General features: G+C 36.8%; 1 protein-coding gene across 3 annotated transcripts in view; it reads left to right on the forward strand.

The window, feature by feature from the left end:
* Positions 1–7,596: 7,596 nt before the first annotated feature.
* LOC145690284 (leukocyte elastase inhibitor-like) overlaps positions 7,597–25,100 on the forward strand; it is a 130,384-nt gene continuing 112,880 nt past the window's right edge. The window contains exon 1 of one of the 3 annotated variants that reach the window (XM_081765041.1): positions 7,597–10,045. In XM_081765041.1, the coding sequence (XP_081621167.1) occupies positions 9,982–10,045 (64 nt within the window). In that variant the 5' untranslated portion in view covers positions 7,597–9,981. Of the gene's footprint in view, positions 10,046–11,180; positions 11,372–25,100 lie in introns of those variants that run through there. The other 2 variants (XM_081765039.1, XM_081765040.1) reach the window with 2 other exon arrangements.

The raw sequence follows: 25,100 nt of genomic DNA on the forward strand, positions 1-25,100 counted from the left end.
ATCTACCAAATGAAACTTGGTCTAAATGGATATGAATTGATAGGCTTTCTACCAGGTAACAATAATTCGTTTCTATTAAGTCGATATCTGGAACAAATACAAAATGGCGACACCTTCATGCCCGTTGTGTGTGGTTGCATAATCGCCAGGTACGAAAAATGCTCAGAAATGCACTCATACTCAGTAAACGCGAGTTCAAAGCGTCGGAAATGTAAGGATTAGTGTCAAGAACATGAAAGCCATTGCTAATTCACCAATAATATTCCTTCAAACCGATGCAATATGATGTACACGGTTGCATACCAATAAGGATGCAACAACTGAGGCCAAGTTGAAATTGTGCATAGGGACTCACTAAGAAACTGAATAAACTAAATGAATGTCACTAGTGGGATCGCATGATCGATATTGAAATGTGGCCAATGTGTGTGTTGATATCAACATGTAGCTAATGAACAAATGTCAACATGTCCCACTACTGCTTGGACACGGTCTCACGTGCGAAAAATAGGAAAATAACTACTCGGGTATTGAATCTGAGGCCGTGGGTTCCCAGTAGGATTGGAAACTGCTACCACGCGAACAAAAGCGAGTGATCTAGCCGTGAGGATCGAAGGAGCCTCACTTTCTCTGTATTCATTTCTTTGAGGCCCACTTTGTTTGGCAAGCGCCCTTGTACATCCTCCCGACATGCTTGTGTGTTTCATTTTGTTACTCCTATTGCACAGTTGTAAACAATCAGGGTTTTAGGACGTTTATTCCTATTTCTCATGTAGTTTTATTTTCCATATGTATGGTATTCCAGCTGTAGTGTTAAATGTGCCAAAAGGGTTCAGTTTCGTCTTTCTCTTGGCATGTGCACTGTGTGTAAGATACGAATTTCTGGAGGTATTTTCCTATATTTCGAGTACGTCATATGTCCCAGAAGACGTGGGACATGATACAAGCTTGTTATTTTCACGTTCTATCAGAATTTGAACCCTGCATTAAGAGATTTCTTTTCATATGTGTCGACTGTGGAACAATGTTCCAAACAAAGAGGGACATTGATACAATCGTGTTCTATTTACGTTCTACCAAAAGGTGCAACAGATGTTATAGCAGAGTGTACAACTTATTTTCCTAGTTTTCGCACGTGAGACGGTGTCCCAGCAGTAGTGCGACATGTTGACATTTGTTCATTAGCTATATGTTGATATCAACACACACATTGGCCACATTTCAATATCGATCATGCGATCCCACTAGTGACATTCATTTAGTTTATTCAGTTTCTTAGTGAGTCCCTATGCACAATTTCAACTTGGCCTCAGTTGTTGCATCCTTATTGGTATGCAACCGTGTACATCATATTGCATCGGTTTGAAGGAATATTATTGGTGAATTGGCAATGGCTTTCATGTTCTTGACGCTAATCCTTACATTTCCGATGCTTTGAACTCACGTTTACTGAGTATGAGTGCATTTCTGAACATTTTTCGTACCTGGCGATTATGCAACCACACACAACGGGCATGAAGGTGTCGCCATTTTGTATTTGTTCCAGATATCGACTTAATAGAAACGAATTATTGTTACCTGGTAGAAAGCCTATCAATTCATATCCATTTAGACCAAGTTTCATTTGGTAGATTATCCGGGACTCCCTACGTTCCTTTGGGGAATCCCTTGCGCGTGCATGGTAGGATTGTGAAACATACAAAATTCAATAGAGCAGGTATGACTTCTTCAGTGAAATTTTTACCCGCCCTCTTTATGTTGGATAGTTTCCGAATTATTGGCGTCTGAAAGTCATTTTCCCACGCTTTCGGCACCTTGTAGATCTGAAACTATGTCCGATAGCAGAAACTTCAAGAGAACTTTTTTTCTTGTCTCAGTGGCAGGAGTCACCTCCCAAGAGTTGTAACACTTATTTTGCAACACCCGATATATATATATTTTGTAAAATTTCTTGGGTAGAGCAAATATAGTACTCGGGATTTGGACTTTTCCCATCACCTTTTTATTATAAAAAGTTCCTCTAATACGGAAGTATGTACAATAATAGTTTCCTTTAAATACTTTAGGTTAGAGTGTGGTAGGAACCCGATGACCAAGCGTCTTAGGGCTTTATGATTAGGTGTCTCTCAATTGACCAAGCGTCATGAGAGGGTAGGGTAACCCAATGGCCGGGTGCCTTAGGGCTTTAGGTGATTTGATCAACCTGTGGAGATTGATGTTGTCGAGGCGTGCAGCTCCCTTTTATCCTGTAGTGTCGGCTTCCTTCGGTGATCCTCGTCCTTCTGACTGTTGGCGATTGTGGGCGACTCCTCTTCGGGACCGTCGTCTGTTTGTTTTTATTTACTACTAACACATGTTGTTCACACCTGGTTATTATTGCATGACGTGTAGACATGCGGAGCCTTACAATATACAGTATAACCAGGGGCGTCATTCAGACTTCGCTTGAGGGGGGCAAGAGCACCATGGACATAAGATTTTCACGTTTTGTACTAGTATCTATATCAGTAGACAATCAATTAAAGTATATGTATTCCTCAAACTCTTGGGGGACAATTGACCCCTCCTGCCCTCTCTAAATGACTAACCTGAGTAAAACAATTCTCGTCTTGCCTCGTGTTCGAGCCGATTGTCCCGACTCGTCGGTGACTCACAAGGCACATTGTCGTTTACTGCTGTCGTGACATTGTTATTTACCGCATACCCACTTTAGTGCCCCGTCATCTCTTGTACCCAGGGTTGTCAACCGTCCCGATTCTGTCGGGACTGTAGCGATTTCTGACTTATTTGTCCCACGTCTCGATCAGACACTCGTCGGGACGCATATTGTCCCGATTTATCAATTTTCAAAGTTAATTAATATTTTACTGGGCCATTATTACAAAGGAATAACTTATTCTTTCGCACGCACAGTTTTATGTATAGAATCAATTTAACACATTTATATTTTAATTTCACTCATGGCAAAAATAGTTGGCAGCTCGTCGTTAATTTATAGTTATTTCTCTGCAATAAGAACACAAAGACTCTCTTGCATTTTTAAATTTAAGATTACCAAAAGAAATGGCCAAAGAAATGACTTGTTTAATTAATAAGGAACTCTATAAAACCAAACATTCTATATGGTACGTTGTTTATCTTTAAAAAATTACAATTGAAGCCGTGACTTTCATAATCTCACAAGTCCAGCTGAAGAGATGTTGAGAAACTCAATAAAAATGGAATATTTGTGGAAATGTGAACTTGGAAGTCAGACTTTTTTCATACTTACAGTTTGCTGAATAACAAATGTCACTATGCAAAAAATCGGATTTCCAACAAATATTTAGTTTTTAATACCTCTTCAGATGAACTTGTGCGATTATGAAAGTCACAGCTTCAATTGTTTTCGTTTGAGTTTGATCCGTATATTGCTTATACCAAGTGATGAGCAGTAGGTGGGAAAATAAAAAAAAATAATAAGGTGTCACATTTATTCAGGTTCGTATTATTCAGCTGATTATTTGTATTGTTTTCAACGACTCTACGTGTAGTCGCTCCAACACCGATTGTCCTGTCCCGATTTTTTCATAAGAAAAGTTAGCAACCCTGCTTGTATCGTTTCTTCCTTTTGTGCGTGTTTTCTGTACTTTACTATTCAGTTTTTAGTGCTCACTGTTCGTTGATTTTTACTGTAGAGAACAATACAGTCATTTTTTAGTTCAGAGATTGTTTATTTTACTGTAAAAACATATTTTTCTGTATTTTATGATAATCTGAACTTGCTTGCGTTCCGACCATACCCCCCAGTCTCAAAGGTGTCGGATTAAAGGGGTTCTACTCTCTCTCTCTCTCTCTCTCTCTGTATATATATAGTGTTTTATTTCTAAACGTAAAGGTGCCGGTACGCTGGACCTCAGGTTCATAATTGTTGAAAAACTGCATACCTATCAGGGTATAATAATAATAATAATAATAATAATAATAATAATAATAATAATAATAATAATAATAATAATAATAATAATAATAATAATGTCCAGTAGCATCCCAGACAACACGTACGTGTACGACACATGTGCACTATCCATGCATAAGCCGTACATTTGCACATGTGCATTTGTGTGGATGATGAACACATACATAACCCGTGCATAAGCCGTACACGTGAATTTGCGTGGATGAAGCACACATACATAACCCGTGTATGTGCACATGTGCATTTACGTGGGTTATGCACACGTACATAACCAGTGACTAAGTCGTGCATGTGAACATGTGCATTTGCATGGATAAAGTACACATTTACATAACCCGTGCCTAAGCCGTTACATACACATGTGCATTTGCGTGGAAGAAGCACAAGTACAGAACCCGTGCTTAAAGCCGCTATGTGCACATGTGCATTTGCATGGATGAAGTACACATTTATATAACCCGTGCTGTAGCCGTTATATACACATGTGCATTTGTGTGGATGCAGCGCACGTACGTAACCCGTGCTTAAGCCGTTATGTACACGGTGCATTTGCGTGGATGCAGCGCACGTACAGAACCCGTACTTAAGCCGTTATGTGCAGATGTGCATTTGCATGGATGAAGCACACATTTATATAACCCGTGCTTAAGCCGTTATGTATACATGTGCATTTGCATGGATGCAGCGCACGTACGTAACCCGTGCTTAAGCCATTATGTGCACATGTGCATTTGCATGGATAAAGCACACATTTATATAACCCGTGCTGTAGCCGTTATGTATACATGTGCTTTTGCGTGGATGCAGCGCATGTACATAACCCATACTTGAGCCGTGCATGTGCACATGTGCATTTGCGGGGATGAAGCACATTTAAATTACCGGTGCTTAAGCCGTTGTGTGCACATGGGTATTTGCACGGCTACTGCACGTGTGTATGAGACGTCCATAATACCGTGCAAGTGTATACTTTTACTTTCATTCTTTTACTCTCATTCTCATCAACAGAAAGTAACCTCCAATTTTAGTAGGTGTTGTTTTTCCTCCAGGCGGTGTTATAGAGACTTTTCGACGAATAACAGCTGAATGATTGTAAAAACTCCATAACATCCACTGAGCTAGGATACAAGATAAACAGGTGGCAGCATTGTACTGATGTAACTACAGTCAGGCAGTTCATAGGTTTACAAAATTATTTTCGTGACCAATTACAGCAGAATATGTTGCGTTATTTGTTACTTGGCAAACATGTCAAAGATACTACCTAAACTTTGCTCGTTGCAAATAATAAACTCCAAAACTAAAATTCTCACTGACAATTATGAGTTACTTGTTATATACTTTGAAGGTGATGTTTTTGCAGTTATAAATGGTGTTACTGCGTAAGACACCAAATATATAAACTCTTTTTTTTCGTTGCATCTTGAATTTGCTTTTACATCACCTCTGTACTATCTGAGGAAATCACCTGTGCACTACATGTAAGTCATCTGGGTAACGCTTCAAATCATCTCTATCGTACATGTAAATCATCTGGGTACTGCGTGTAAATCACCTCTGTCCTACATGTAAATCACCTGTGTGTTACGTGTGAATCATCTCTGTCCTACATGTAAATCATCTGGGTACTGCGTGTAAATCACCTATGTGCTACGTGTAAATCACCTCTGTCCTACATGTAAATCAGCTGGGTACTGCGTGTAAATCACCTGTGTGTTACGTGTAAATCTTATTTGTCCTACATGTAAATCACCTGTGTGTTAACGTGTAAATCATCTCTGTCCTACATGTAAATCACCTGGTTACTGCGTGTAAATCACCTGAGTGCTACATGTAAATCACCTGTGTGCTACGTGTAAATCACCGCTGTCCTACATGTAAATCACCTGTTAACTACATGTAAATCGAATACGTGCTACTTGTAAATCACCTGCGCGGTAGGTGTATTTCACTTGTGCAAGACATGTACGTGTGCATTGCACATGTTCTGTGCACGTGAAGATGTTGAATAGAACCTGGCATGTATATGTGCATCACATGTACAGGCATGCATTTATACAGATGATGCACATGTTGCATCCGTGCAATTCTACATGTACTATACGGATACTGTACGTGTATTGTGCTGTCTGGGATATGACTGCAGTCTTGTAATTAAAAACTTTTACGTATATATACTGGGTGGCCCAAAAGTAGGTATACAGTCCCGTATTGATCTAACTAACTAACTAACTAACTCTATGGCCTATGGAACCCGGAGGTTCAATGCCGCGTTCACAAAAGCTCTCCACTGACTTCTATCCTTAGCTAACTGCATCCAGTTTCTACTTTGTATTCCAATCTCTGCGAAATCCATTATTGTCCTCCCATCTGCGCCTAGGTCTTCCCAATGGTCGTTTTCCGATGGGTCTTCGAGTCAAGACTTTGAAAGCGTTTCTATCTGCTCACTGTATTTCATATCACTTCTTATTGTTATCAAACAGATAGATCTTTTATTATTTGTTCTTAATGTCTTTTTACTTATACCTTAAGCCCGGAACAGCGGAAGCAAATAAACCCATAAGCTAGAATGTTATACTTGATCAATGTAGGGGTGTATACCTACTTTTGGACCACCCTGTATATAAGAATGCTTTAAAAATGTCTGAGTCTTACATCTTAATTTGATAATACAATAAACCTATAAATTTATGGATAAACTTTTAGAAAAAATCTATTGGACATTTTCATTTAATCTTCTTCCTCATAATGAATAAAAAACTATTAATTTATAGGAATTTTTTTAAAAAAGGAGGCGCGGGGACGTCCTTGCGAGCAAGAGACAGAAGGGCCCAAATATTTCTAGTCCCCGTATATACAATTAACTGACTTGAAGAAAGAACAAAGATTTACAACTCTTTCTCTAGAAAGAAAAAAAGGAAAACAATAAAAACTCTAATTTTCAATAAAACTATATCTTTACTATCTGGTATTTTTGAAGTTTCTCATCGACCCAATTTTAAGGACAGAAGAGTAAATATTCCGTTCTCAACAAAAAGGTGTCGGTACGCCGTACCGTTCCGTACCGCCTGAAATAAAACACTGTTTGTGTGTGTGTATATATATAGTTTTAGAGATGAGAGAGAAAGAGTAGAAATATCTACTGAAGGAGAGTACCTTTACTGAAATCTACTATAAGAAATACAATTCTAACTGAAAATTGAAAAAAGTTTAAAATGATTTAATTTTAAAAACTTTTAAGCTACAAGAAAATAAAAGATAAATTAACAAATAAGGTGAAATAGAAAATACTATTCATAGTAGTAGGGAACAGTACATAATAAAAAAAAATTGAGAGCAGAGTGGGTCGTCTAATGCAAATGTTTATGCAAATTGAAATCAATAGACACGTACGGACATTCACCAGCACTACAACAAGAAATTGATTTCATTACAATTGAATGAATACTGTGATAATCAAATTAGCTCAACTTGTGGACAGTTGATTATACCTGGTAAAAGTGAAATGATATTTTTTTTTTTAATCGAGCCAAGTGCTTTGTTCAAAGGTTGCATTTCAAACGGTTCAGTCATTTTCCTGTGAAAGGGTAATGTACATCGTCGATATAATAGATCTAACTAAAGTCCGGAATCAATAGCAAAATGCCATAAATGTCATTATTGCAAATTTCATGATATTTTCAGAAAAAGTGCAATTTCACAATTTAGAAGCAATTTGTTGCCATTGTCACAGGTTTTCTCTTCCACTACTCTTTATTTACTCATGAATGACAGCATACCACAGATCTGAGTCGCTCTTATCTGGCCAAGTGATCTCGGTGTCTGATAATAACTGGTCTATTCCCGTTGGAATGTGACAAGTGGAGGAGCAGGGATGCTAGTGCGTATTCAGTTCTTGGACTTTTGAAGCAATGTTCGGTTCTTGGAACGACAAAGAAGATCCTTACCTTCAAGAAGTGGCCAGGTGGGCAGTTATTGTGAATCTTAGGCGTGCGTGATACAGAACTGGTATTTATGTGCGTTTCAGTATTTCAAGATGCCGAAAGTTGGTCTTTCTAGGCAACAAAAGTTGGAAAAATTTGTGAGTGAGTTCGGGCGTACTTTTTTCCAACAGACAGTTCTATACTGTTTTGGAAGTTATGTGAAACTGTGGTTTCCGCTGAAAAGCGTTATTTTCTAACACACCATATAAGCACTGCAAAACAGAATTCTGCAAGGACACGCAAATCAGCTGGTGAAAAGGTTCAAAATCTTCTTCTGGGAACCAGGAACGGATTAAGGGCGTAGCCAATGGACCCCAGGCTCAGGAGACCCCCAAAAATCCCTCTTTTTAATACTAAAATATTTCAATCAATTTATTATATTATAGGTTTCAGACCGATACTAATTTTTTCCACTCGCTACACTCGCGGTATCGCTAGAGTTAAGTCTTCTTGCACCAGCGTCTTCACGATACTTATTTTATGAGGGAGTGAGCTATTTTGGGTCTCTATTACAAACCAAATTATTAGCTTATGGTGAAAATTCCATTGAAATATCTGTCATTACTTAGAGCAAATCTAGGAGGTTTTCCAAATCTCCTTAACAATAAAAGGTATTTATTAAAATCAATTTGTGCTCTCTGAGATACCAAAAAGTCATTCCGTAACAACATGTGTTGGGAAAAATGCTCATACACTGCAGTATATGAGCATTTAATTCTTGATAATAAATGTAATTAAACTAATTATTGTAAACTTGGAGCACATTAAATTTTACTACAGTGTAGTTCTCGGTGTTTCAATAAGACTATGAGGCTGTGGAAGGCAGCAAAGAAAATTTATGCGCTGGAATTATTTGTAACATAGGGCCCTCTTGAAATGGTCGGCTCCAGGCCCCCAAAAGACTTAATCCGCCCCTGCTTGGAACAGTCACCAATCCCGCTTCAGCTTAGCGAATGATCTGTGTGAAGCTCTAATTAACGCGGACATTCCTTTATGGAAGTTAGAAAATGTTTCCTTTAGAAACTTTCTTGAGAAATACACAAAACAAAAAGTTCCAAATGAACCATCTTTGAGAAAGATTTGTGTTGATAGCGCGTACAGCAGAACTATTGATGATATCCGTAAAAGTGTTGCTGACAAAAATATATAGATTTCAATTGATGGAGCTTGCGATATTCTAGGACGTTCCATTGCCAACGTTGTAATTGGACCTTGGGGAGGGGAAGATGGCACACAAACTTTTTTGATTGCATCAGAAGTTCTGGAAAAAGTAAATGGCACGGCAATTGCACAGGTTTTTACAAAATCGCTAGAATGTGTAAAATACAATAAGTCTTTTTTTGTCACAGACGGAGCTGCACACATGAAAAGTGCAGCAAAAGCCCTTAAGGTTCTATTCCTACGTATGCTGCATGTCACCTGTCTGCCACACGCGCTACATAGAATTGCAGAGGAACTTCGTTCTCATTTTCCTGATGTTGCCCTTCTTGTGTCAAATATGAAAAAGGTATTTCTGAAAGCTCCCTCGCGAACAAGTGGATCCCCTGAACTTCAGCTTCCACCACAGCCTGTCTTAACGAGATGGGGTACATTAATTACAGCTGTTCTCTATTATGCTAACAACTTTGTGATCGTGTTGTAAGTACTAATCCAGATTTGGGAAAATTGAAGGACATCGCTAGTGTTATGGAAAGTGATGCTGATACAACTGTTGACAGTGACATGGATCCTTCCCAAATTACAGGTTTCAAGTATGCTCCAGTGACATCTGTAGATGTGGAAAGATCATTTTCACATCTAAAGTGAATTCTTTCTGACAGGAGACAAAGTATTTCCTCTGAAAATCTTAAAAAAGATGTTAATAATTTCAGAGAACAAAAATATGAAAAATCTTTCATAAGTGAAAATAAACTGTTAGTGTAGTGTAAAATGACTTCACTTTAGTATTTCTTGTGCTTTGAATGTTTCTGCTAATGTAACCGCGTGTGAATAAAATGTGATAGTGTTTATAAGTTATTGTTCCATTCTTACTACCGAAGAATGACGAATGAATTGTTAGATGTCGTCCCTTCACGGGTTGCGCCAGATTCCAGAATTTTAAGTGGTAAGTACAAAGTGCAAAATGAAACATTTTATTCGATTAGTAAACGAATTATAGCCTATTATAGCTTTTACATATTTTAGTATCTATTTTTTCCCCAAAGTTTGTGATTGCTTGTTTATTTTATTTTGCCATTTTACCTGCCATTTTTGGGTGTTTATTTTGCAATTTTGCCAGCCATTTTCGGGCTTTTATTGCGCCATTAATTACGGGCTTTAGATATAACGTAGGTAAGATTAAGCGTGAGATTTGTGGATAATGTGTAAGTCTTTGTACGAGTGACAACATCCACAGTATTAGGGTTAAGGTCCCGTTTCACATGTCTTGCGTAGGGTGTGGAACCAAGGCACAGGTGGACGTTTGTAAGTCATAAATTGTGACTTAAGATGAAGTTTTGAAGAAAAATTAATTCTATTGGTAAAGGAGCATTGTAATTTTTTTAACCTTTTCGCATGTAATACAACGTGTTTCTTATTTCTCTTTTTCTTTTATCTTTCGTATCTCGAAACCGAACATAACGTGATTAGTAACAACATTAAATTGAAGACCATAAAAAAGAAGACTGAATAGAGAATTCAGTTACCAGTATAGGAACGACAATACAATTCAGAAGATCTCTTATGTATATCGCCTCAAGGAAACAGTTGCATGTAAGAAATATCTGTTATGCGAGTATGTATCTAGTTATAGAATAGTAGAAGTGTTTGTGTAGCTTTTTTCACTATTATTTCCGAACAGGAACTACAAATTCAAAAGCTGTATCAGTTCCTTATATATTGGCGGAACTGTCACGCAGAAAATAAAAAAAAGTACCGTTCACTGATTCCAAAGCAATTACCATAGTAGATACACCTGCTTTCAGAAGAAGGCCACTATATGGTCATGTCACAACAGATTTCCATAGCCTTTATGGTTTTAAAAACAGTGTACATACCTTGCCTATCTTGGATAAGGGTATTAAGCAAAATTAACGTCTTAAACCCAAGAGAACAATAGTACACATTAGGCATGGCTATAAAGAAACCTGTTGATATTCTCTATTTTTTCTTCCCTTCCGGGAACAATAGGGTTATAGTTTGTAGTCCCAACTTAATAATTGAAGCAGTTTCTGGTTAATCTAAACTGATGATATTTGTCAACTAGCAAAGTCATGCCAGAAGAAGTGAACCTGTTTTTCCGACAAAATTGCGATTTCCCCGCCAATTAGCAATGGTTAGGCTATATCGTTGCACATCTGTCGTTGCTGTGGCGAAGCTGTGGACTACTTGTGACTATATTTTATATAACACTTTGTACGAATCATGTTTGCCACCACAAGGATTACTTTTGGTAAGTTCTCACGTTTTAAAATGAATTTACTAAACATAAATGAAACAAGTAACACATCTTAAAACAATTGAAGTGTATTGAATAACAATCTTTTTTATGATGTGTTCTTTTCTTTAAAAAGCTAGTGCATTCAATTGTTTTTAAAACGATATATTACACGTACGGTTTATTCTAAAATGCTTACCGTTAACGAATATTTTGTATTCTGTAAGTTGAGTACTTCGATATAGCTAGAAGTTTATAAAAAGGAAAGGAGTTAAGTTGAGTTTAACGTCCGTTTCAGAAGCGAGGCTTTACGAGACCTATTGATTAACGTGGAATCCGAACCACATGAGCTCCCGGCGGAAATCGAATCCGGATCTCCAACGCCACAGGCGCGTACTCTGACCAGTTAGCTACGAAGGAGCTCTAAAAGGAAAGGAAACAAATGTTTTCGATTCAAATACGTGTGCGCACACCCGTGTTTAAAACTATTTGGTCATTCAGCTTCGTTTTTGAAGCTTTTTCGTAGCATCTATGGATAATATTTTTCTTATATACTATTATTACAGGAAATGTTTTTGAAAGGGGAAACTGTACGCCGTCACAATCTGCTACAATTTATCTGTCTATAAGGATAGTGCTTATAAAAAAAAAAGAAATGTACATATATATCTCTTTCTTAAAAGAAACCCAACTAATTCCTTCTTAGTTCCTATAAAGTTTTTTTTTCGACAAATTTAAAAAAATTCGTTACTGAATTCTCTATGTCAGTGTGAATGCGTGTCTCTTATTTGCGAATTTTTCAATTTTGAGCCTCCTTGCATTCCATATAGCATCAAAAACTACCTCAAAGAAGTGATGGAATTTTTCGCGTCTTTTTTACTGTTTTCGAAAGATTGACCAAAAAGGTTCGGAGATTTGGGAGATTTAAGAAGCCATACCTCGGGAAGCGTGAGTCATAGAGAGACCATATTGCGTGTTGATCAATACCTAAGAGGATGGTGAACATTTTGGTACCAAATAGTAGCTGGTGGCCACTGGCCAACTGGCCACTGTTGTTCCCCAGATATTGGCCAGAAAAGTTCGGATTTTGGGTGATTTAAGGAGCCACATCTCGGGAACCATGAGTCACAGAGAGATGATATTTTGCGAATTTTTCAATTTTGAGCATGTGACTTCATAAAACAACATATAGTAGAACGTTTTAACAGAACTCTTAACAATAACATGTGGAAAAAAATTACCACTCAAGGAAATTGTAAATGGATATATATATTACAAGAATTGTTTAATGAGTATAATAATAAAGTACGTAGTACAATTGGCATAAAGCCTGTAGAAGTTAAAAGATAAAATAATTCTTTTTTAAGTTCGATCTGGCTATGCTCTGGGAGCATTCCATTTTTTTTTAATGTAGGTCTACAATCTGAGGAGTCAAGATGCATATGGATGCCTCCAAATACAGATTTATTTTTATTTTTTTTTATTTATTTTTATTTTATTTTATTTTTATTTTTTTATTTTATTTATTTATTTTTTTGCGGTAACATAGAAAGTAAATCCGCATTTGGAAGTATCTTTACAAAATTCCTAATGTAGTACTAAGAAAAACCTTTAGGAAATTACTGAACAACAGGCTATTGGACAATCCATAATACGGCCCGAAAGTTCCTGGTTCGGTTCCCAATGGAAGTCAAGTGGTTTGGATTCCACGTTAAACTATATATTCACATTTTATATAACCTTAGTGTACTGAAAAGTGACGGCAAGTACTCCAAATGAACCAAGATTGAATGAATCCACAGTCTTTTACGAGGTCTGATTATGAAGTTAAGCATAGTAACTGAAAAGAACTCAATGCATTCCTTGCTATTCTGATTGTGGATATTGTTGTGAAGATTTATTGATGAAAACATTTATACCTAGGTATAAAAAAAGAACTGTCCTTAGTAGAATTGAATATATTTATTCTAGGTTTTTAATTAATCTGTGCTATTATATAAAAGAATAAACGTGTGTCTTATGAACGTCCAGGTTGTATGATTATAGATAGAAATATTACTAAATTTGGACAGGTAACTCCTTTAGTTACTAGTGTGTTTACAGAACAAAACAAGACAAAATAAAATTTCCTCGTCTCCTGTCATAATTTATTTGTTAAATTTTTCGTCTAGTTTTGTAAATTTATGTACAAAATGCATGCCAAGATTTTCATTTTAATTTCGTCTAGAAGTTATCAGAATCCTTCTGCGTCACGATCAGTGTTTCTTCCTGACCTGTTTTTTTTGGGGGGGGGGGGCAATGTCCCCCGGAGCTCTTAGAGTGCCCCCGGAGAAGACCACGAAGACCATTAATACGTCTATAATATAATAATAAATAGAATTGTATCAGCAGTGCCCCTCCGGAATATCAATTTTTCCCCCCCGGGGAACATTGTTTCGGAAAGGTGGTTCACGCAGAAGGGTGTTATATAACAACATTTAAATCATATTTATTATTGGAGAATATTATGCAGGGACTCGCCTAATTTTAAACATCGATAAATGCTCTTCATTACGCTCCTACAACCTCTTTAAGAATTCATAGATTTTATAGGTACTGTGTGTCAATTATGTAATACTAAAACAGTGTTCGAGATCTAACATTTGGCTGAACTAATATTGATCACGAGGCTCGTCTCAATTCTTGTCTCGTCTCAATTCCCAGGGCAATAGAAATCATTCAATGCATTATAGTGGTACAGATACCACTTTCAGATGTAGATGTAAACTTGATATAATAACCTCGCTGCTAACTAAAATATAAACCAATATTTCAATATATTGGCTCCCTATATATTGAAAGTGTTCCTAATTTCACAATGTTATAGACGTGTCTAGCATGTTAAAGTTTAAGGGGTCGACAAAAACATAGAAATCTTCTATCTCTAATCAAGTTTACGTGAAAAAGAATTTACTTGAAGCCCTTTGTCCTTAGCTAACCTCTTCGTTTAGGCAGTGAAATTATCCTTTCTAATACTATCCATACTATCCATTATTTGTGGTCATCCCTTTCCTAGTTTTCCTTCCACCATACACTCTAACACGTCACTCGTAAGATTATTTTTTCTCCAATAATATCCTAACCCATTTTGATTTGGCTATTCTTCCACCCAGTAAGCTTCCTCTTTCTGCTGCGAACATTTTCCGGAACTCAAGTCTTTGTCGTCGCCATTCTGTAATGTCTAAGTTTTTCATTCCTACAGTACAATACTGAAAGTTTCGTAAGTTTTTTTTCCTTGTAATTCTTTGCTCAGCAACCTATATATAATTTTCTTTCTAATAAATATTATTCCTTTATTATCATCTTCTACTTAAAGAGCTTTTACCATTTCTATCCTTTCTTTCTAGTTTTCGCCCTATTTCAAATCTTTATTAATAATACTATCTACGACGGGGGACCCAAAAGAAACCGGATTGAAAGAGCGCTGACGTTCCTAGGCGTATTAGAGAGTTCTCCTGCTAGGTGGGTTTAGCAGAGACCTTCCCAGATCAGTTGGCCAAGCGGCGTTTCCTCCCAATGGCCCATGACGCCACCCATCAGTTTTTCTGATATGCCCCCTCACACAAATCAAAATACTAGCTACCTTTAAGTTTAATCAATGCTTTTCTAATCAAAGCATTCTTGTACTTAGATAATTATTCATTAATTATTTCTGTCCTCACTTCCCCAAATGAAGTACGGAGAATGCTTTGGAACTTTTAGTACGTTTCACTAGTATTTCGGAAAGAAAAGGGATGAAAATTAATTCGCTACAAATCAACCACTACTTTTCTCGGAATACTTTAAAGTCATTTCCACCTGGAAAGAGTATGAACTATTCTCCGTGAAATACTCTTACACTGGAGGGTCCCACAAGTTGTCGCTAAAATCTGATTGCCACATAGCACATCTGATAGAGCACCATGAGAAATGAACATTAGCAAAATTTAAGGTGCTATGGACCAGAAGGATAGGAGCTAGGGGGCTTCAAAATTTGAATATCAAAAAAATTATATCATGGAATTATGTACGTTTAAAGTAAATATCTTGAAAACCGTTAAAGTAATCAAAACAAAAGTTGCACAAAATAATGAGAACAAAATGACCTATCGAAAACCATAAACAGTGTTGGCATAGGTGAAGCAGTGTTGCCAACTCAGCATAAAATATTTTATTTGAAATAGCACTATATACAAAATAAACTATTATCACTAAACATAAAAGTGAAGTGTAGTTTTACAGTGTTGAAGATTATTGGAGCTACATGTGCTGAAAATGTACAATAGAGAAGTCTGATGTGTACCAACAAGGGGTGATAAAGGAATGCATTAGAAACAAGTGAGGATTTTGCATTATACTTCTGTAGCCCCGATGATTAAGCAGACAACTCGCGAAAACAAAATGATACACACAAGGAAAGAAACACGTGATTTTCCTATTTCTGTAAACTGGTTCTCGATTATCTTATCAGTATTTGGAAGCATAGTTTCTTGGTTTCTGTCTTTCGTGTTAAGAGACATATTCTTTTACTTCCTCTCCTACCCAGGTAACACAAATTGGAACAGAAGACGTTTTTAAAAAGGTATCACATGACGTCATTTTTTTGGTGATAATGTCATCAAATATCACGTGATCTGCGACGTCTTCTGTAAGGTGCAGTAGACGTCTACAGAGGACTATTTGTGCACCGTCATTTCTTTCACCTCGATTTCGTCGTCCGTAGACGTCTACTGATGACCTATATGGTACCATCATGGTACGTCATCTTTTTAACCTCAATCACGTCATCCTGGTACCTACTTGAGGTACCCTTTTGGTTATCCTGGTACCCATTGGTAATCATGTAAGAGAGATGTCAAAATTTGGTAGAACCGCGTGTTCAAGTAATGCCACTTGTGTTTTTAAGTTTACAATTGGAGCGTTCCTATGAAACCATGATCAGTGCTAGTAAAACTCGTATCACTGCCAAAAACCCACTTCTTTCCACTACCCTTACTAGCGCGTATACCCATAATCGCTGACGTGCCTGCTCCCTTCGGACGCATTCCCGCGCGTTCGCACTGCCCTGACTTGATTAGATAGTATTCGTGCTTCTTAGTGGCAACATAGCAAAGGTTAGTTTAGTTTTAAAGTTTTATGCTACACATCTAGAAGCCGCATTAATAAGTAAATCGTAAAACAATCGTTGGGGTATGTTTAGCAGAAGGGTTCCAGAGGTACGTAAAAAATATAAAATTTATACAAATGGGTTGATGCAAGTACTTAGACCTCACATAACCATAACCAAACCTATTATTAACAGAAATAAGTGAAATTCTATGATTTATTCGAAAATTATGCTGGACCCTAAAGTAACAATCTAACAAACTAATCTAACCTAAGCTAATGTGAAAAGAAATCACCAAAATTGTAACATTTTTCTTAGAAAAAATTGCTGTACCTCTTCTGCTAGACATATATCTAATTGTAATTTTTAAAACAATTCGGGTGGCACCCTTGAATTGTATCTATGCGAAAGTGGAAAGCTTTTAGGAAACAATAAGAAGGAAACTAATGAAAGATTATAATTTATCAACAATTATTTCAAGTCATGTGCCAAAAGTAAACCTGTACGGGAAATTCAATGCAAATACTCACTTGTCTTAGATCTGATGTTTTTTTTTTATTTTCACAAGAAGCTAATTTTCTTGTGGTTCTTCCCCTGTTTTAAGCGCGCGTTCGAAACGAGTAGACACTTTATATGGAGGCCATAGAACTTCACATTTTCGTGGAGTGAGCCAAATTTCGTTGGCAATAATAACTGAATTGCCTTCAGGCAACTGTATCTCCGGTTCTTCCTCAATGACACAATACATAGTTCTTCTTCACCCTAATTAAATGCAATGTTCTGAAAAGATAAGATGAGATAATTTACCTTCTCCTCCGGTATAGTAGCACAGTGGTCTGTTATGACAATCTTGCTGTAAAACGAGTACTTTTACTTCTAAAAATTAAATTAACACTACGCGACTTTCTAAATGATGGACGCGCGCTATTCTATCATGTGATTCTATCAAGCACGACTCCCAGCATGCACTGTTCTAAGAACATCCGCGGTTTTAGCACCTCAAAAAGACGTCCTTTTTAGGTGATGTTTGAGACGTCAGTTCTTTCAACCATTCTGGCACGTGATAAACATGTACAATTTCGGTCATGTTTGACACGTCATTTTTACTACCATTCTGGCATGTGATAAACACGTACAATTTCGGTCATGTTTGACACGTCATTTTTACTACCATTTTGGTACGTGATAAAGACGTTCCAAATTTTCAAAAAACGTCATTTTGAATTCGAACCCCAAAAAAAGACGTTCATGGTCCGGTTTGTGTTACCTGGGTACATACCATATGATTATGTTTGTACACTGCAATATTACCATATTCACATTCGAAATATAATTATTTTATTACTTGCTCATTTCGTTTTTAGTTGGCCAGGATAGCCGTGTGGTCCACAAGGCTAGACAACCGATACATTAGGCGTCACGGGTTCCAATTCCGCTTCGGACATATTTTTATTGTACTTTTCACCTTGCATTTCATTGTAATCTTTCTCTTTTATAGTGATTCGCATCCCACTTTACACTCCTATATAGATTCGAAGCTGACACAGAACGTAAAAATGGCATCACTCAATTTCGTTTTTCAAATTGCATCAATATTTTGTGACACTGCTGACATTTTGCTATGTTATACTATCTGTGTTATGCATTTAAACTAAATTCATAGTATGAGACCCAGATTTCTTTATTACCATCTGTTGCCACATATCAAACTTCTCCATTGTACATTTTCAGCACACGTAGCTCCAATAGCGTGCAACACTGTACCACTACACTTCACTGTTACGTTTAGTGATAATAGTGCATTTTAAATCTGTGCACATTTGTATATGTTGCTATTTCAAACAGAATATTTTTATGCTGTGTTGGCAACACTGCTTCACCTAAAGCAACACTGTTTATGCTTTTCGATAGGGCGTTTTGTTCTCATTATATTGTGCAACTTTTGTTTTGATTGCTTTAACGGTTTGCAAGATATTTACTTTAAACGTACATAATTCCATGATATAATTTTTTTGATATTCAAAATTTGAAGCCCCCTAGCTCCTATCCTTCTGGTCCATAGCCCCTTAAATTTTGCTAATGTTCATTTCTCATGGTGCTCTATCAGATGTGCTATGTGGCAATTAGATTTTAGCTACAACTTGTGGGACCCTCCCGTGTTAATATTAGATGAAAAAAAAGAAGAAAAAAAAACCTTAACTGTTATTCCCATCCGTACCTGTAGATCGTTTCTATTATCCACAGAGAATAATGGAGAATAGTAGAATATGAACTACTCTGCGAGATTTCCTCTTGGAATAATCATATTATTTTTGTATTATTAAATTTTCAGTAAATATTCCTGCTTCCCCATACAGACTGTTCTCCATCTAATTTACGCAAGTTTCACAGTACATGGTTCAGAGTGAATTGTTTATTATTTTTAATAAAATTTACTAGTACTTGACAGTGTTTTGGAACTCAAAAAAGTTGGAGAAAACGTCCGAAGTAATGAATTACAACCTCTTCCCCTTGAATCAAACACTATCTCCGGTGAATAGTTATAATCACACCCAGTGGCGTATTTAAGGGGGGGGAATTCCGGGCTTAAGCCTCCCGAAATTTTATTTACTATTTTAAAGTAAATGAAATATCTTGCAGAATTTTCACATTTCCAGGAATAAAGTTAGTAAAGCCCTCCCGTCCTTTCGAAAGAAAATCGTAAATATGTCACTGATCCGGAGATACGAGGTGTAGTTCCAATGCATTATTCTTAATTTCAGATAAAATTGTAAGATAATTGTAAATAGAAAATCAAGTTAACTGAAATATTTGTCCTCCCTCTCTCTCCTCCAAAACAATTACTCATGAATTTCTGTGCGTCATGGTACTCTTCCGAGCACTCCTAATAACCATCGTTACCCCAGGGGTAAAAGTTGCTCTGAAAAGGTAGGGGGAACGCATGACGTCACCCCGTCCCCCGTGCTTATCTTTGCCCATTGTATTTTTAGAAAGTGGAGGGACGCCATAGATATTTTCTGGAAGTGGGGTAACGACGTCCCTTCGCGTTCCCCCTCACTTTACCTCTGCCGTTACCCGTTAAGCTGTTAACAGATTGACTCCACTAATGAATTTAATCCAAATAATCACTATTGCTATCTATTGCAGAAAATAGATTCAGTTTCGTTTAACTGTTATCATGTGGAGAATGAACAAATGGGTGTACTAACATTATAATCCTATTTTTAATTTTACTTGTGTGATTCTAATAAACATAAGTTGTTAAGTAATAGCTTATCCCTCACATTTAGCTAACTGACAATTGAATATGTTAAAGGTATTAAGAATAAGTTAGTAATGTCATCTTCTAAAGAAGAAACAAAATGGAATCGAGTTGCGGATTATTTAAAATATATTGACTTTCAGCATATGTTTTTTTTTTTTTTTCGTGCTGGACCCTAGCCACCTATTTTAAGATGATAACAAGGAAACAGGTGAGGTTACATTTACATCAAAGTTGGACCACCCGAGTGTGACGTATTATCATAGGGGTCAAGGTGGAACAAAACGAGCCTGCGGGGCTTCTTACCGCCTTCGCTCGCTTAGCTATGCTTCGTGACGTAAATGAATCAGTTTTTTTTTTTAATCAATAAAGTTGTGTGCGCAAAATTGAAGCATTATGTATAGCGTTAAAGCCAAAAACGAGTGTTATTTTCATCTTATTTTAATGAAAAAAGTGTTAGGAAAAATTAAACAAATAAAAAAAAACTTCCCTTGGATAGGGTTCGAACCCACTCCAAAAGCGATTTTTGTTATTAACTTGAGGTTAGCACGCTCGGCCACGAGGGCTGGCAGGATCTGGCGTTTCCTTTTTGTTATATGTATGCTACGTTGCGAGAAACAGATAACTCCAACCAATCAGAACCGTGCATTTAGATTCTATGGCTAGGGTCGAGCATGATTAAAAATATGGCGACTTTCAGTAGCTACACAATGCAAATAATTGGTATTATTATATATGTTATTTTCAATTGTTCTTCCTATTTGTTTACTTCCTCTATGCACATAATTTCAACCTTGATCTTTTTTTTTATCTTCTTTACAAGATATTTGGGTGTGGGTGGAAGGCTCCCCTCGCTAGGGACAGCAGTGCACACTGTGAAAAGAAACTAATTTATCTATTACTACTACCGCTAAATTTAAGTATTTAAATCTATTCACTTGATATACACCATTTCATTTATCATTTTAAATCAAGATACACAAGCCTGCGATGAAAAAAAGTACACGGGAAGTGATAGCTGAATTTAATGTGGTTTTTGGAGCTAATTTAAAACAAAACAATGAAAAATGTCTATCACGACACGTTTTCTTGAAAAATTAAATTTTACTTGGATTTGTATGAACATTTACCATAAAACATGTTTTGTAAATGATCTTAAAGTGATTTGAAATTGATCTGGAAGTGATTTGAAAGTGATCTCCATGCTTCTTTGTCAAAAAGACGAATACAAAATTCCCATGTTTCATTTGTAAGTAGGACAGCTGTGATAAGACTCACCATTGGGTCAAAGAAAGACTGGCCGAAAAGACAAACTCTTGGACCAGGCACCAAAGTGTTGTTAGCCCCTCTGCATATAAAATTAGGTGTAATGAAGCAGTTCGTGAAGGCTATTTCAAAAGATGGCGATGAGTTTAAACTCAAGGGAACTTTTTGTTTTTCTTTCGACCAGAGGCGGCTCGTGCGATCCGACGACAGTGGCTTTCATGCCTCTAACCCTATCATAATAAATCGATTGCTGAAAAAATCAATTGGCCTCTCCAAGAATCGCTTATAAACTTCAATGGATAAAAAGCACTGTTGCCAGATAGTACATGCGACATTCTTTGAGAGAATTCCTTTTCAAATAGGGTTTCCGCAAAAAAATATCAATATCGATTTTACAAATAAAATCCTGACGTTGCGGGCAAAAATGGACGTTATTTTCGAAATCAGCACACCAAATCACATACGACTCAGTGAAAACTTCTCTTGTATTTTTTCAAAAACCTCGATTTTGCTGGCTTGTGATATTAATGTTCATATAAATTAAAAGTTCTTTGTCATCTGAAGTATAGTCTCCAACTAGAATGATTATACGAATGACTATTTAGATTGGATAAAATATATACTTTATTGAACTGTAATCCATGGTATTCATCACTTAACATGCACTTCTCTCTCTCTCTCTCTTTCTCTCTCTCTCCCTCGCTTTTTTCCTACAATGAGTATTGAGCTGATTGCCTTGTTGATTAGCCGTGGGACCAGAAAAGCACATTGCAGCTAAATAACCTAAAAGAGTGATAATTTGTTTATCGCGCCAGTAAATGGAGGATGGGTGTCGCTGTCCCAGTTTCATTTGCTACATCTCGAAATAAATAAATAAATTATAATAGAAAAGACGGTTTAATTAAAGACTCTTCTATTAATACTTACAGTAGTATCCTTGTTTAAAATGTAGGACATACATTTATGTAGTGAGAGTGTGTTACATATATGCATTTCTTATGTGCCAGAGCTAAGTCAGGAAGATCCGTGATAGCTTAATAATAATAATAATAATAATAATAATAATAATAATAATAATAATAATAATAATAATAATAATAATAATAATAATAATAATAATAATAATAATTCCCTGAAATTCCTCTCATGAAGTGGCGTTCACCTCTGGTGCTTGGGATCCCTGGTTCGATCCCAGCCCCCGCCAAGTGAACTTTGTGGTTGACAAACACCGTGTGCGTGGGTTTTCTCGGGGCTCTCTCGTTTCCTCCCACTTTCTTCATTCCTCCATTTCATTCATTACTCATCATCACCGTCTCCTTTAGCCTAACCGGCATAACCGTGGGACGTAACACTCAAAGATTTCATTTCATTTTCTCCTCCCATGAAGGGATTTGACCAATCAGGCTGCGTATATTCAAACGGGTGATGTATGGTCAAGATATTAACTTGAAGTGCCATATGGAAGGCTTTGAACAATTGTTCGTTATTTAAACAATAATTCGACCAATTGTTTATTGTTTATATACTGTTTGTACCAACTACTTCTTATTTAAATAATGATTCGAGCAATTGAAGACTTTGGGGAAAAAAACCGTCAAGTCCAAAAAGTGAAAGTGTAAAAGAGATAGCTTCATAAGCGTTTCTCTTCATCCGATTTTCTTCAAACTTGGCACCTATATACTAGACCAAAAATAAATCGAAACGTATTTTTTGTTTCTTCCCAAAAATAAGTTAAGGGGGCAAAGGGCCCTTTTTCAAAAAAATCGTCCCCTTGTTTAAAAGGTCCACTTTAAAGAAACGAAACTCTGGCAATGCAAAGATGACTTCAAAGTAGGAAATACGGGTTTTGTCGTTTTCGCGAGAAAAGTGTTGCAGGGGAAATGCCCCCTTCGAAATGACAAAAGACCCCGCACAATCCTTACGGAAATTGGATTTCAGTGGAATTGCTTAAAACCGTGATATGTTGTAGATATGGTGTTCCTAAGAAAAAGTTTCAATTTGCACAACGACAAATCACTGACCATTTGGCCACTACAGTGCCACATTTTTTGAAAACAGCCGAAGATAGTGATATTCTGAATTTCGGTAAAAAAAAAAAAAAAATTACTGAAACCTTGATATGTTCTAGATATTGTGATCCTGAGAAAAATACTTAATGGGCATAACCACCAATCACTTATCGTTTGGCCACTACAGGGCCACTTTTTAAAAGCAGCCGAAGATGGTGATATTCTGAATTTCGGTAAAAAAAAAAAAAAAAAAAAAAATAACTGAAACCGTGATATGTTGTTGATATTGTAATTCTGAGAAAAAATCTTAATGAGCATAACCACTAATCACTGACAGTTTGGCCACTATAGGGCCACTTTTTAAAAAAGAAACAGAAGGTAACGATATTCTGGATTTCGGTGGAATTACTTGAAACTATGATATGTTGTAGATATTGTGATCCCGAGAAAAAGTGTCAAGAGACACAGCAACAAATCAGTGACCATTTGGCAACTACGGGGCCACATATTTTAAAACAGCAGAAGGTAAGGATACTGTGGAATTTTGGTAGAATTGTATGGAACCCTGAAAAGTCCTATCCACAACCCGGAAAAGTGATGCGAAGTGAAGCGGCCAACGTAATTTAAGCATAGGCAACATTCAAATGTTCATCTTGCGGGAACAAATCAAAACCCTGGAAAGCCCTAGACAATTTTTCTCAAGTTCACGACTCCTACAATATATCACAGTTTCTTTCATTTACACCGAAATCCAGAATACCGTTATCTTCAGCTTTTTTTAATGGCCCTGTAGTGGGCAAAAGGTCAGTGATGGATGGTTGGAAAAATTCAGACTTTTTCTCAGGATCACAATATCCACAACATATCACCTTTTCAAACAATTCCACCGAAATCCAGAACAACGTTACCTCCTTAAAAAAAAAAAAAAAAGGGGTCCTGTAGGGGCCAAATAGTTATTGATTGGTGGCTGCGCCTGTTGAGACTTTTTTCAGGATTACAATATCTACAACATATCACAGTTTCAAGCAATTCCACCGAAATCCAGAATACCGTTACCTTTAGCTTTTCTTTTTAAGTGGACCTGTAGTGGTCAAACGGTCAGTGATGGATGGTTGGAAAAGTTCAGACTTTTTCTCAGGATCACAATATCTACAACATATCACGGTTTCAAGCAACTCCACTGAAATCCAGAATAACGTTACCTTCTGTTTTTTAAGTGGCCCTGTAGTGGCAAACGGTCAGTGATTGGTGGTTGTGCCAATTGAAACTTTTTCTCAGGATCACAATATCTACAACATATCATGGTTTGAGTTTTTTTTTTTTTTTTTTTTTTTTTTACCGAAATTCAGAATATTACTATCTTCGGCTGCTTTCAAAAAAGTGACCCTGCAGTAGTCAAACGATAAGTGATTGGTGGTTATGCCCATTAAAACTTTTTCTCAGGATCACAATATCTACAACATAGCACGGTTTCAGTCATTTTTTTTCCCCCGAAATTCAGAATATCATATCTTCGGCTGTTTTCAAAAAAGTGACCTCGTAGTGGCCAAACGATCAGTGATTCGTGGTTATGCCCATTAAGACTTTTTCCTAGGATCACAATATCTACAACATATCGTGGTTTCAGTCATTTTTTTATACTGAAATTCAGAATATCACTATCTTCGGCTGTTTTTTTTTAAAAAAAAGTGGCCAAACGGTCAGTGATTTGTGGTTGTGCCCATCGAGAATTTTCATCAGGAACACCATATCTACAACATATCACGGTTTTAAGCAGTTCCGCTGAAATCCAATTTCCGTAAGGATTGTGCACCGTCCTTTGTCATTTCGAAGGAGGTATTGCCCCTGCAACCCTTTTCTCGCAAAAACGACAAAACCCGTATTTCCTACTTTGAAGTCATCTTTGCATCGCCAGAGTTTCGTTTCTTGAAAGTGGCCCTTTTGAACAAGGGGACCATTTTTGAAAAGGGGCCCTTTGCCCCCCTTAATTTATTTTCCTTAAGAAACAAAGATACTTGTCGATTTATTTTTGGTCTAGTATATAGGTGCCAAGTTTGAAGAAAATCAGATGAAGAGAAACGC

The sequence above is a fragment of the Thermobia domestica genome, chromosome 7 (assembly GCF_964235325.1).
Source record: "Thermobia domestica chromosome 7, izTheDome1.hap1.1, whole genome shotgun sequence".
Lineage (NCBI taxonomy): Eukaryota > Metazoa > Arthropoda > Insecta > Zygentoma > Lepismatidae > Thermobia > Thermobia domestica.